This window comes from Hakea prostrata, chromosome 9, assembly GCF_041222555.1.
Source record: "Hakea prostrata isolate BN-2017 chromosome 9, UWA_Hpros_2, whole genome shotgun sequence".
Classification (NCBI taxonomy): Eukaryota; Viridiplantae; Streptophyta; class Magnoliopsida; order Proteales; family Proteaceae; genus Hakea; species Hakea prostrata.
In genome coordinates, this window is record NC_142608.1 from 20,712,223 (window position 1) to 20,726,270 (window position 14,048).

General features: G+C 37.1%; 1 protein-coding gene across 3 annotated transcripts in view; it reads right to left on the reverse strand.

Moving 5' to 3' along the window:
- The window catches only part of IPT9 (isopentenyltransferase 9), an 87,346-nt gene that overhangs the window by 16,237 nt on the left and 57,061 nt on the right, over positions 1-14,048 (reverse strand). For all 3 annotated transcript variants that reach the window (XM_089168010.1, XM_089168009.1, XM_089168011.1), the window contains exons 7-8: positions 3,978-4,072; positions 2,624-2,718 (exon numbers count right to left, since the gene is read on the reverse strand). In XM_089168010.1, the coding sequence (XP_089024136.1) occupies positions 2,624-2,718; positions 3,978-4,072 (190 nt within the window). The remainder of the gene's footprint in view (positions 1-2,623; positions 2,719-3,977; positions 4,073-14,048) is intronic.

The window sequence follows — 14,048 nt, forward strand, 5'->3', positions numbered from 1 at the left end:
TACACCCAGACTTACGGGATTGACTACCTTGAAACATTTGCTCCAGTTGCCAAAATGAATACTGTTAAAATCTTGCTATCCTTGGTGGGATTATATGGTTGGGACTTACAACAGTTTGATGTTAAAAATGCATTCTTGCATGGTAAACTAAAGGAAGAAATTTACATGGAGGTTCCACTGGGTTATAATAAGGATTTAGCTGCTAATATTGTATGCAAGTTAAAAAATGCCTCATATGGACTCAAAAAGTCACCGCGGGCATGGTTTGGCAGATTTACGGAAGTCACAATTAGTATGGGTTACAAGCAAAGTCAAGGAAACCATACATTGTTCATCAAGCACTCATCATCAGGGGGAGTCATGGCACTACTTGTGTATGGTGATGACATAATAGTGACAAGAAATGAATAAAAAGAGAAACAAAATTTGAGTCAATGTTTTTCGAGATCAAGGCTTTAGGAAGATTAAAATACTTCCTTGGAAATTTCTAGCTGCTCACTCTCAACAAGGCATTTTCATCTCTCAACAAAAGTATATCACTAATCTCCTTAAAGAAACAAGAATGGCCGCATGTAAACCAACAAGCACTCCAATAGATCCCAACAGTAAACTTGGGAATGCAGAAGAAGATGTTGTTGTGGACCGAGAGATGTATCAAAGACTAGTAGGAAGACTAATCTACTTGTCTCACACAAGGCCAAACATAGCATATGCAATTAATGTAATCAGCCAATTCGTGCACAATTCAAAGGAAATTCACTTGCATGCAACTCACCGTGTGCTACAATATTTAAAAGGGACACCGGGGAGAGGCATTTTATTCAGAAGGAACAAAGGAATGATACTAAAAGCATACACCGATGTTGATTATGCAAGGTTAGCGGTAGACGAAAGGTCAACCACAGGATATTGCACCTTTCTTGGTGGCAATCTTGTGACACGGAGGAGCAAGAAGCAGAATGTTGTGGCTTGATCAAGTGCAAAAGCTGAGTTTTGTGCAATGGCTCAAGGAATATGTGAATTACTTTGGTTGAAGATTATTTTAGAAGACCTAAAGGTTGAAAGGAATGGACCAATGAGACTCTACTATGACAACAAATCAGCAATCAATATAGCACACAACCCTGTTCAACAATGACTAAACCAAGCACATTGAGATGGACAGACACTTCATCAAAGAGAAGCTGGATAGTGGGCTGATTTGTACACCATATGTGTCAACACATAGTCAACTTGCTGATGTACTCACTAAAGGATTGAGCAGCTCAGCATTTCAGAATTGCATATATAAGCTGGGAATGGAGAATGCCTATTCGGCAGCTTGAGGGGGAGTGTGGAAAATCTTAGAAACGTATCGTAATATTCTATTAGTATATTCTAGTCTAAGTAGATCATATTGTAACATTCTATCATAGGTATTTTTCTTATTGTATTTTTCTGTTCTAGGTAGGTTTCTCATTTATTGTAATCTTCTATTCTAATTTCTAAGTAGATTTCTCATTTATTATGATCTTCTAGGTAGGATATTATTTTATATTCTATAGATAGCAGCTGTATAGGATATCTTCATATTCTGTAGATAGTAGCTGTATAGCTTATTTTCCTATTTCTAGATAGCAGCTGTGGATACATTGATTGTGAAGTTCTGAATAGTACACTGGAGAATTCAAACACTTCAATTCCTATTTCATCAGTTTCAGATGCAAGAACTCAGGATATAGGCAAGGGAAATGTGATTTTCGAGAAGATTGCCGAGATATAGGAATAGTGACACACTTATGAATGAAAGGTTAACTTTTTAGTAATATCAAACGCTTATAGTTATGTTAGTACCTAGGAGAATCACTAGATCTGAAATTTTTGGAGTCATGAATGTAAATGGACAGAAGGATATTTTGATCAATTTTAATCGAAAAGTTCTTAATTTCCCATCTGTTACTCTTCCACAATGGATTAATGTTAAGCATATGTAACTCATGTTGTATATTTCGTGAGAGTGTCCAGCTAGACTACAGTGTTATAGGCTCCAGTAGATCAAAAAGGTAACCAGGTCATGACTTATGCCTCCATCACTCATAAAAGAAAATGGTCAACCAGGGACTACGTCTAAAACTATGCAGCCTAGCATAAATCACCCGCTCTATAAAGACGGCTGATGTAACAGTAAACTGCAAAAGCAGCTACACTTCCGAGCGGATGGACATTGCCTCAAGCCATCTTTCTGCCATGAGAACGAGTATTAAATGTATATGAACTGTAGTAAAATATATCTACAAATAGCACTCTTCCATGATGTCAGTTATGGATCCCAGAATGCACATCCCCTTTTAAGTACTTTAGAAATGCATTTCATATTCAATCATTATTGCGATGGTAAATTGAAACAAAATTTTACACTCAAAAGAATCCATAGATAAACTGAAGATGAACACCTGAATTAATGATACTCACAGGTTCATTTCACATTTCCATTTTTACTTTATTCTTACAGTATTGGAGTTCTAGGGCTCATATCTATTTCTTGCAGCATTTTCCAACATTTCCATCAGTTATTGTACAGCATATTCTCACCTTTCCACGAATTTAAATATATATGTAAGATGCACAAACAAAAATATATTACCTAGATGCTTTCTGAAATTCTGCTAAAAAGGAATAGAAATCTCCTGTGGAGCTCCTTCCCCCTTGTTCGCGACACTTTACCAGGTACTCCATAGCCTGAAATCATACGATTTGTTTAGCCAAATGGGACCCTTTATCACTGATGAAAGATATATGAGAAAAGCATGCAGCTCCTTGGTAAAATAACAATATGACATAATATAGACCACTGATCAGATGAACTGTAGATGTATAATGAGAAGATAGTTCTACAAGAATTGTTCCCACAACGGATGTAACCACCCTCTTCTATGACCATGTGTTAATGCCTTGATTTTATTTTATTTTGGCTATGCCCTAGCTAGTTCTTCACTTCTCACTGCTCATGATTTGGTAGACGTTAGGATTTCAAAACCTGTAATCAACCCAGGGACTGAAAGGAAATTCAGAAAGAGGAAGAAGAATAGAAGAAGACTTAAGAAGAAGAAAAAGGAGAAGAGAAAAGAAAAGGAGGGGGGGGGGGGGGAGCTTGTGTGTACGTCTTTTGGCTCTCCCTGGTACTTCATTTATAATGTAAATCAAGTCTTAGTGTAGGAAAATTTCCTAAATTGAGTTACAGCAAAAAGGAAAATTACATATTGCATAGAGCCTCCCAAATCTACTAAAAAAGACACTATCCTACGGAGATTACTTGTCAACCAAGCAAAAAAGAAAAATAGAAAGTAACTAAAATTGAAACCTAAGCTAAAATAGAAAGTGACATTCTAACAGTGGAAAAATCTCTATTTCTTCCTTTTCTTTTCTCTTGTCTCTTTTCCATGACTCTCTTTGTTCTCTACTCTCCCGTCTCTTCCCCAAGGCTGGGGATTTTCTCATCCTTTCTCCCTAATTCCTCTACAATCTTCTGATAGTACTTAAGAGATATATCTCTCTTCTTTGCCCCTCAACAACTCTTTTCCTTTTCCCTCCCAAGAATTGATATTTCAGGTCTAGAATTGTTGGATCTAAATTCCTACTTATCTCTTTAGAGCTGACCCATTGAGACTCTTTCTTTCATCAACCCATCATATCAGTCTCTCAAATTCTGGTGGATATTTGAACTTCAGGTAATACTAATTAACTTTGGCTATAGATCTCAACAATCATAACCATTAGATCCCTTCAGTAGGCAATTTCAGCCCCTGACACATTGGAAATTGGCCCCTCACCTACAGATCCATATTAATCTACCTGCATCAGAGGTACCATGCACAAGGCAATGTGCATCCACACCTCTTGGCTGAGGTACAAGGGAACAAGACATGAATTAATAACAATAGAGGTAATAAATTGAAAATAATAATAATAATAATAAACACAAAGAATCTGAGGCATACTTGTCTATAACCTATTGCTCGAGTGGCAGAGTTTGAATTTGGAAGTAGACCCATATCGAGAAGCCATCTAGCCTCAGACAGTATTCCATCGCTTCCTGCAGTCAAGAAGTGCTGTCAACAAAAACAAGTTTCAAATACTTTTTTTCCCTAAAATGACTCAAGTCTCTACAACAAAGAAACTTGATTGTTTCAAGAAACATCAAAATTTTCACAGGGCACATCAATCTTTGGGAGGGTTTTAGGTTCATGACCATCCAGAACTGACATTTTCAGCTAATATGCAGTCAGATTGGTCACATAAATGTGTCCTTGCAATCAACTAAAAGGTGGAACATATGGTTGGAATTATCAGCTAGGGAAGTACTGGACCATATTTTTCTAATGTATTTTAGGGGCATTTCCCCCTCTAAGCTTGCATTAGAACTTCCATGTATAAAAGTATAAATAGGAGGGGCATGATTTTATTTCGACTTGATCAGGGATCTCTGTTTCTCAACAGCTATTTTATTTCACTTGTCTCCCTCCCCTGTTCTTTCATCAAGTAGATATGATCTTTCCCCATTCTCAACTCAGATCATATGTGCATGGAAACATGTGGATGTGAGTTATGAGTACATAATGACCTGAAGTCAAACAATACATAGATATAGATGCAATATTACCTCATCAACATTTCTTATTTGATCAAGATAGAGAGCAAGTCTTTCTGAATGAAAAGTAATAATCAAGTTATCCCTCCAAAGCAAAAACTATTTAATTCAGGGCACTTGCAAATCATTATCGTAATGTAGTTCTAGTTAGATCAACTATATTTGCTTCCCAGTTGGGCAAATATAAACGTGTCAGGTGGAAGGATAATGAAGTAATTGGATTATTGAATGTCCAAGTAAGGGTCTGGATGTTTGCATGCCAGATTTTATACAATAATTTACCCTCTCATGTGTATCTATGCATTCATTCCCAGAGTAACCAGGGATGCACCCCCTTGATAGTACCAGAATTTCTATCTTTCCACATGACAAACTATGTTTGTGCTGAAACCTGATGTGTGAGCAGGGGACTCTGCAGCTCCATGCGACTTGCTATGTGGCAGAATAGGTCTTCCAATCAGAATTCCTCCTAGGTGGGCCAACCAGAAAACCTGCTTTCTTATTTAAGTAGTGCTTCTCTGTTATGATAGTTTCCATTTTTTTACAAGCTATGCAACAAAGATGTAGAGGAAACACACTACAACACAACTACTCAGGCAACTCAGCCTTATCCAACTAGATGGGACTGGGACATTGGGTACAAGGAGCCTAGCAGACACAAAAAATTAATACCAAAAAAGTAGAAGAAAAGACAAACTCGAGGATGTTTGATCAAATTGTAGCTAAGAACAAAACTATAGCCGCTCAACATTTGCCTTTGTCCTCAAGAAGAAAGTGTAACACAAAACCAGTGTCTTAGCAACAAAGTCCAACTAAGTGCGGTTAGTCAAGTGGATCTTTAGATTCTTTGCTCTCCAATCAACTCAACTTGAAGTTATCGAGGGAGCAAGACCTAATCTAAGCATGTCTATACCACTTCCCCTGTGGTTATTCTAGGCCTAATTAAGCACTTGTGGTTCCCTGAATCTGAATCAGTTTTCTCCTTCAAATTGGGGCATTCAAAGGCCTTGGTTGAACATGCCCATTTCACCTCAAGTGACTCTCTCTGAGTTCATCATGGATTAGAGCTACTCTGGTCTAGCTTTGATATGCTCACTCCTTAATTTATCCTTTCTAATTTTGCACACATCCTTCTCAACATCCTCATCTCTAGACACAAGTTATCTACTGGCACTTTTTGATTGCCAAGAATTCTGCACCATACATAATACCTGGCCTAATGACAATCCTAAAAAAATTTCAGCAGACCACAAAAAAACTCTCAGACGCACTTCTCCAAGTAGGTCCCAAAATAAAATAAAAAGAATCACGCAAGCCTTGGTGATGAATATTACAACTTCTTTTGTGTAAGGTATACAGCACTAATACACCTGATCACCTGACACTAAGAGAGGTAGCAGGTAAACATATATATGCCCCTACAGATTAGGAACCATCATGGATACCGTGCCACTCCAACATAATTTCAACCAAGATATCACTAAAATGCAATATTGAGACATCTCAAGTATTCAGAGTGGATTTTCAGTAGGGATGTAATTGGATAAACCACAACCTGTTTCCGAATTGACGTTCGTATCCATTTAGCAGAATCTGAACCCTTCCAACACTAATTGAATATGGATATGGTAATCCCCCTTTCTGACCAATTATTATCTGATTCATTTAGCACCCAACTAACTTACATATCTGCTTAGTATCCAATTGTTCCATTGCTGTAACATCTAATCATAACTTTAAAAGAGAGAAAAAAAAGAAAAAAAGAGAGAGAGAGAGAGACCTTCAAAGAAAATCAAACATTAAAAGAAGAGCAGAAGAAAATGTAATTGCTAAACTCTCAAGTCTCAACCCCAACTTTCATCAAAAGAATAGTAAAGACATGAAAAGACAGTAAAAGAATTTATACTCTGTATTTATATCCATATAGGAGAGTCTGTATTAAAACAATACTATTAGATTACTGTCAGAATCCGTCTGAAATCTGATAGGATATTTTTTGAATTCGGCCAAATTTAATTGGATATGAATATCGGTACTATGGTAGTACCACTCTCCAAGCCAAATCTGATCCATTAGATCCCTATTTGTCAGACAGGTCAATCAGGATTGCAATCAGTCAACCCCGAACCATCCTATAGCTGCTAATACCTCACAGTGGCAGTCAGCGATTATGCCGGAGAGGCACATCCTGATCTCATCTCCGATACCAAGCTTTAAATTTTCTGGCATAATGCCTTCTCAGCTGTATAGCTTCTCAAGTTGACTGAACTCAAAAGGCTTAAACCACTCTCAAGTTGACTGAACTCAAAAGGCTTAAACCACTGCACAAGTCAAAAGGCACGCCCTACAACTCAATATCTTCACTGCCTCATTCTCTATTTGCCTACAACCAGGTCCCATACTTTCTTTGTAGTTATTTAAAAGTTAAAACCAATAACTTACTACTTTAATAGTCCTAGAATACCATCACAAGCAAATGACAGAAAAGGGAAATTTTATGGAGAATTTGATTTAGAATCCCACAAAATAACATGGCTGGAAATTCTCATTAGACATTCTTATACAAGATCAGCTAATATAAGTTCCAATGTCAAAACAGTGTGGACCGTGGAATGATGTAGGCCGTCCTAAGAGTACCCACAAAATTTAACATTTGCAAGAAAGGGATAAAAACAAAAACATAAAGTCAAAGTCTGGACAGGTTGAAATTTTTTTACCACTAGATTAGCTGTCTTTTTCGGCAGGTATTTCCTTTAAAACATCATCCATTTAAACATTTACTGCAGAAGAATAAATTCAAGTAACAGGAAGTAGCCGTATGCTCAAGCACCCAAAAAATCTTAGAAGGAAAAGACGGCAAAGATTCCCACATCTCAAATTCCATGAAGGAAACAGACAATGCATTAATGCTACAACATGGTATTTTAATGTACAAAAGCAACAAGTTCAATAAGATATTATTGTAATACCCAAAATTAGGAAACCTGGATGTTTTTTAATTATATAAATTTTCACATTAGGGATGTTTAGTGATTTTCAGGGGTATCATTTTAATTATTCACCCTAGGGACAGATCTATACTTTCATAAACATTATTCTTACCATCAAGTGTATTGGAGGTTATAATTGTAAACAAGAGATTTAAAAAATAGAGTATCTTTGTTTTATAATTTAAATATTAGTTGCGAACTTAGCAAGCAAAATGAACATTTGGCCTAGTGGTTGAGGCTTAACACTAATTTATTAAGATGTCCCAATTTTAGGTCTCATAAAAATCGAAATTGACTATTTTTAATTATTCTCCTAGACGGCTTTTATAAACAAGAAAATAAATGAAATACAAGAAGAAATGGGAGAAAATTAAATAAAAAGAGGGGTAAAATAATATAACATTAAACGAGTAGGATAGGATAAGGAGTACAACTTAATAGGAGTTAGGTGTCCTAAATGACAGGAATAAGAGTAGCGAATGAGTTGGGATGCTTCATTTTTTTTTTTTTTTTTTTTTTTTTTTTTTTTTTTTTTTTTTTGGGGGGGGGGTCTACTCAAACCATTCCCATCCCCCCCCCTCAGGTTGAGTAATAACCAAGTGTTTTACCCCTTTCCCCAATGAATTTGCTCGTTTCAACAAGTACCCGATGTTGGTTATGCCCGGAAGAGAGAAAACAAAACAACAACAACCACCCTTGTCTTAACTAAATGGGGTCGGCTACATGGATTCTTGTCTTCCAATCAACTCTATTTAAGGCCATACTAGATACGAGGCCTAAGCTACACATATCCTTTCTCACCACTATTCTTAAGGTTATCTTAGGCCTAGCCCTAACTCTTCTAATTCCTTCAATCTGGATTATATCACTTCTCAACACAGGGGAATTTACAGGCTTCTATTGAACGTGGCCGTGCAACCTCAAACGACTTTCTCATAGCTTACCACTTATTGGAGCTACCCTCAGACAAACTCTAATATGATCATTTTTTATCTTATCCTTCCTAGTTTTGCCACTCATTTATTATAGCATCCTCATTTTTGCTACACTGAGTATTCCTATATGATTATTTTTAACAGCCCAATACTCTGCACCATACATCATAGCTGGTCGAGCGACGGTCCTATATAATTTTCATCTGAAATTTGAAGGAATACGTTGATCACCCGTGTCGCTGAATGCACTCTCTACTTCATCCACCATATTTTAATTCTTTGGGAAACAATATCCTCTATATCACCTTTTTAATTATGATTGAACCAAGGTACCTGAAATAGCTACTTTGAGGAATCTCCTTAGCATCAAGTTTCACCACCTCATCGTCTGCCCGATCATGACCAATTTACGAACTAGATATCATGTCTTCATTCTAGTTACTTTTAAGCCTTTTAATTCCAAAGCTGCCCTCTAGGATTCTAACTTGGTGTTAATCCCTACTTGAGTCTCATCTATTAACACAATATCATAAGTAAAAATCATACACTAAGGAAACCCGTCTTGAATGACTTTGGTTAATTCATCCATTATATGTGCAAATAAATATGGGCTTAAAGTTAATCCTTGATATAGCCTAACTGTAATTGGGAATTCGTTACATTGTCCCCCCCCCCCATTGTTCTTACACTTGTGACTGAACCATCATACATATCCTTAGCTATGTCCAGATAGTTACTTGTAACATTTCTTTTCCCTAGTGCTTGCCAAATCAACACTCTAGGGACTATCATAAGCTTTTTCTAGGTCAATAAAGACCATATGAAGATCTTTCCTACATTCTCTATACCTTTTCATAAGATTCCTAATAAGGTAAATAGCTTCCATTGTAGATCTTCATGGCATAAACCCAAATTGGTTCTTCATAGTTGTGGTTACTTGTTTCAAACAAGTGTCAATTACTCTCTCCCAGCATTTCATAGTGTGACTCATCAGTTTGATGCCTCTATTGTTATTACAACCCTGAATATCTCCTTTATTTTTGTAAATTGGAAACCACGATGCTTCTCCTCCTTTCATTTGGCATATTCTTTGTGCCCATAATCTTATTAAGCAACTTGGTCAGCAAAGCTAGCCCGAAGTTCCTAATTCCATTCATCTATTGGGGTTTCATCGGGACCTTGCGTCTTGCCTACTTTCATCCTCCTTAAAGCTTCCTTTACTTCAAACATCAAAATTCTCTGCATATATGTTTGAAAATTGGTCCCTAGGTGATGGATTCCCATATAGATTAGGATCCACCACATAATCTCAACCCTTGAAATAAAAATAAAACATGTAATGGACCATAAGAGTCACATGCTGAAATAGAACTTTAAAAGTAACTTAAACTCTAATAAGCACATGCTTAAATTCCATTTTAATACTCTAACTGCCACATCTACTAGAGTTTAAAACTGTTGTAAGTCAAGAGTTTAAGTGAGAAGGGTAGTTTTGTTTGTTAGGATGCTTTATTATTTTAGTCCTATCGGGTATTGTTGTATTCTTTTGTGCATCTACTGTTATAAATAAAAGGCATGCTATGCCACGAAGACATAGGTCAGTTTTGTCTAACTCTTCCAACATAGTATCAAAGCCAATTCTGATCCATCATCATGCACTATTCTCCTTCTCATCTTCCCTCTAAATCACAGAGCACCAAAAAAAAAAAAAAAAAAAAAAAAAAAAAAAAAGAGGAAAAAATCCTCTGCAAAAGGAAAATATTTATCACACAGGGAAAATATTTATCACACAGAAGAGTTCACTGCTTCTTCTTCTCCTCTACCCCCTGCTACTCCAGTCTTGCCTAATTCCACCTACAACCTAGATTCGACCCCCTGCAACCCATCACTGCAACTTCCCTGCTTTCCATTCAACCTACGGCAACACGATGCACCTGCAACTCCTTCTCTACATTGACCAGAACCATTACTGCCTTCCTCTTCTTCTTCTTCTTCTCCCTTTTTTTATTGCAACTCAAGCATTATGGTTTCCTCAGTCAAAAGAAGAAGATAATAAATAGTATTGTTACAAAATTACCCTTAACCAAAACCCAACCAAACCAGACCCATAACCAACCAAACCATGGTCAGACCACCCAAACCTCAAACCATGATCATTTTCACCCTTCTAGGCTCCCTTTTACCGTAATACAAAAATAAATAAATAAAAATAGAGACTTATTTTTGGTAGTGAGTATTTTTTTTCCCTCCCCTACCAAAAAATGTTTCCTTCATCCTTGCTTGATTAATGGTTCCTGCAATGGCTGATCAAACTACACCCAACTCTAGTATATCTAATGATTTTTTCGTTTCCTCTATTCCTTGGGATCATAACTTTCCTCTGCTTAAGATGACAATTGTCAAACTGAATGGGACCAAATTCTCTACAGTGGTCTCGTTATGTTTCTCTTGTAGTTGGTGCTCATGGCCTTATTAGCCATTTTGATGGAACCTCTTCCAAATTTTTTTCTTTAGGTCCACAATAAACAAAGTGGTAACAGATGATTGTTTGGTTAAGGGATTTCTTCTAAATTCTATTAAACAAAGCATAGCAGAGAGCTATCTTTTTCTCCCCCATGTTGCTAATATTTGGAAGGTTGCTCAGGATACATATTCCAAAGTAGGTAATGATGCACAGTGTTTTGAGATCCAAAGAAAGATCCATCAATTGCAATAGAAGGACCTTTCTCTCTGTATTGTAATACACTTAGAGGGTACTATCAGACATTGGATTTCTATGGGAAATTTACACTAACAAATGTTGTGGATGCCACTTCTCAAAAGTGGGAGGACAAGCTTCGAGTTTATAATTTTCTGGCAGGTTTAAACATAGAATATGATCAGATTCAGTTACAAATTCTTTCTCAAGAGCCTTTTCCTTCTCTAGAACAAGCCTATAACATGGTTGATACAAAGGATAGTCGGCAAATAACTATGGTGCATACATAGACTCTTGATAGGTCCGCATTATCTATTGGTTTTGGCAATAATAAGCCTAGATCCAATGATTCATGACCACCTGTGAAGCGTGAATATTGTGGGAAGAACAACATACAAAGGAGAAGTATTGGAAGTTACATGGACGCTCAGCAAGTTCCCTCAAAGGAGGTAAAAGTGGAAATCGGGGCAGCAATCCAGCATATGCAAATCAGGCTATTCCGAACACCCAGAGTACTCCAGCACCTCTTTCCTCAGACAATATCCAAAATCTTTTATGTCAATTGATGACCAGGCTTGACGAGTCCTCTTCTGGGTCAAATCCCAGCACAAGTGTAGCCTCTGCCTACATCTACCACTGTCCCAACATCCCACATGTATTTTTGGCTATCATAGTGTCAATTCCATTTATCCCTCCTATATAATTGACTATGGGGCAACCGACCACATGACAGGCTCATCTTCTTTATTTCATACTTGCTATTTTATTCCTTTTGCTCAGGATGTTCAAAAAGTTGATGGATCTGTCTCTTATTTCTAGAAAGGGTTCCATTATATGTTCACCTACCCTCACCTTTTTCTCTATATTTTGCATGTTCCAAAATTTTTGGTTAACCTATTGTCTATTAGTATTCTTACCCGTTATATGAACAACAAAATAATTTTTTTCCACCTCATTGTGTTTTTTAGGATCTAAAAATCGGGCGTATGATTGGCAGTGGTAAACAAAAGGAGGGGGGGCTCTACTTATTGGACGGCCCTCCATCTACAGTCTCTACATCATCCTCTCTTGCGTAAGTGTCCTTATTGTAGTGGCATAATCGTCTTGGCCACATTGCTTTACTGGTTTTGTCTATACTATTTCCTAACATAGTTAAAAAATGTAATCTTCAATGATTTTCGATGTGATGCTTGCAATTTAGGCAAGCAAACTAAACTTAATTATCCCATTTCTTATAATAGAAGTAAAGTTCCATTTTCTGTTATTCATTTTGATGTGTAGGGTCCCTCTTAGTTGTGTCTATATGTGGTCATAAATGGTTTGTTACATTCATTGATTGTTGCCTAGGACTCTATGGGTTTATCTTTTACACCAAAAAATTGATGTGTTTTCCTGCTTTCAGAATTTCCTTAATATGGTTAAGACCTAGTTTAGGGCTATCCTAAAATCCTTAGGATTGATAACAGGACGGAATACTCAAGTGGGTCCTTTCACTTTTATCTAGTTAATCATGGAATTATACATTAGACTAGTTGTGTCGATACTCCACCTCAAAATGGGGTTGCTAAACGCAAGAATCAACATCTTCTTCAAGTGGCATGATCTATTATATTCACTATGAATGTGCCCCCTTGATTTTGGGGTGATGCAGTCCAAACCGCCTCCTATCTAATTAATAGGATGCCTTCCTGAGTATTAGATCAGTGTTGTCCACTTGAAGTTCTTTTAGGGACAACCAACTTTAGAGTTCCTCCTAAGGTCTTTGGGTGTGTTGCCTTTGTCTGGAACCACCATAGTCATGGTAAGTTAGATCCTCGTGGGTTACGGTTTATATTCTTGGGTTACCCCTCTACACAAAAGGGGTATAAGTGTTACCATCTTGGCTCGCGTCGGTTTTCTATTTCTATTGATGTTGTCTTTTATGAACAAGTTCCTTTCTTTTTCCTTACTCTTTTTTAGGGAGAGAGTGTTAGTGAAGAAGCTCTAGTGTTCCTTAAGATTCCTCCTAAGGTTCCTAATGTTGAATTTCCTTTGGCCGATTCTCCTTTGGAAGATGGTGACAAAAACAACTAGTGGATGATGTGCAGGGGGAGACTAGACCTCCTCTGAAGACCTATCAAAGAAAGCAGAAAGTACACCCTTTTGAGCCACGCCAATTGGAAGCACCGGCTCCTAGTCTTGACTCCTCCTTGTGAGCCTGTCTCTAACCTTGATTTACCTACTGCATTGAGAAAGCAGCCACGTGCTTGCACTATACACTCCATTTCTGATTAAAAGCTTTATTTCCTCTTTGTCCTCCACCTCTATTCCTAACTCATGGCTCAAGGCATTTGCGAGGTATTATGATTGAAGGGCCTTCTTCAGGAACTTGGGGCAGATTAAGAAGAACCTATAAGGTTGTATTCTGACAGCAAGTTAGCCATCAGTATAGCCCATAATCCAGTCCAGCATGATAGGACTAAACATATAGAGATTGACAAGCATTTTATTAAGGAAAAGGTTGAGTCAGGGCTGGTTTAGATTACTTTTGTCACATCTGATAATCAGTGTGTTGATGCATTCAAAAAGAGTTTTGAGTGTCAAGTTGTTTAGTGGCATTGTTAGCAAGTTGGGAATGATAGACATATTTGCACCAACTTGAGGGGCAGTGTTGTAAGTCAAGAGTTTAAGTGAGAAGGGTAGTTTTGTCTGTTAGGATGCTTTATTATTTTAGTCCCACATCGGGTATTATTGTATTCTTCTTTGCATTCTACTATTATAAATAAAAGTCATGTTATGTCACAAAGACATAGATCAGG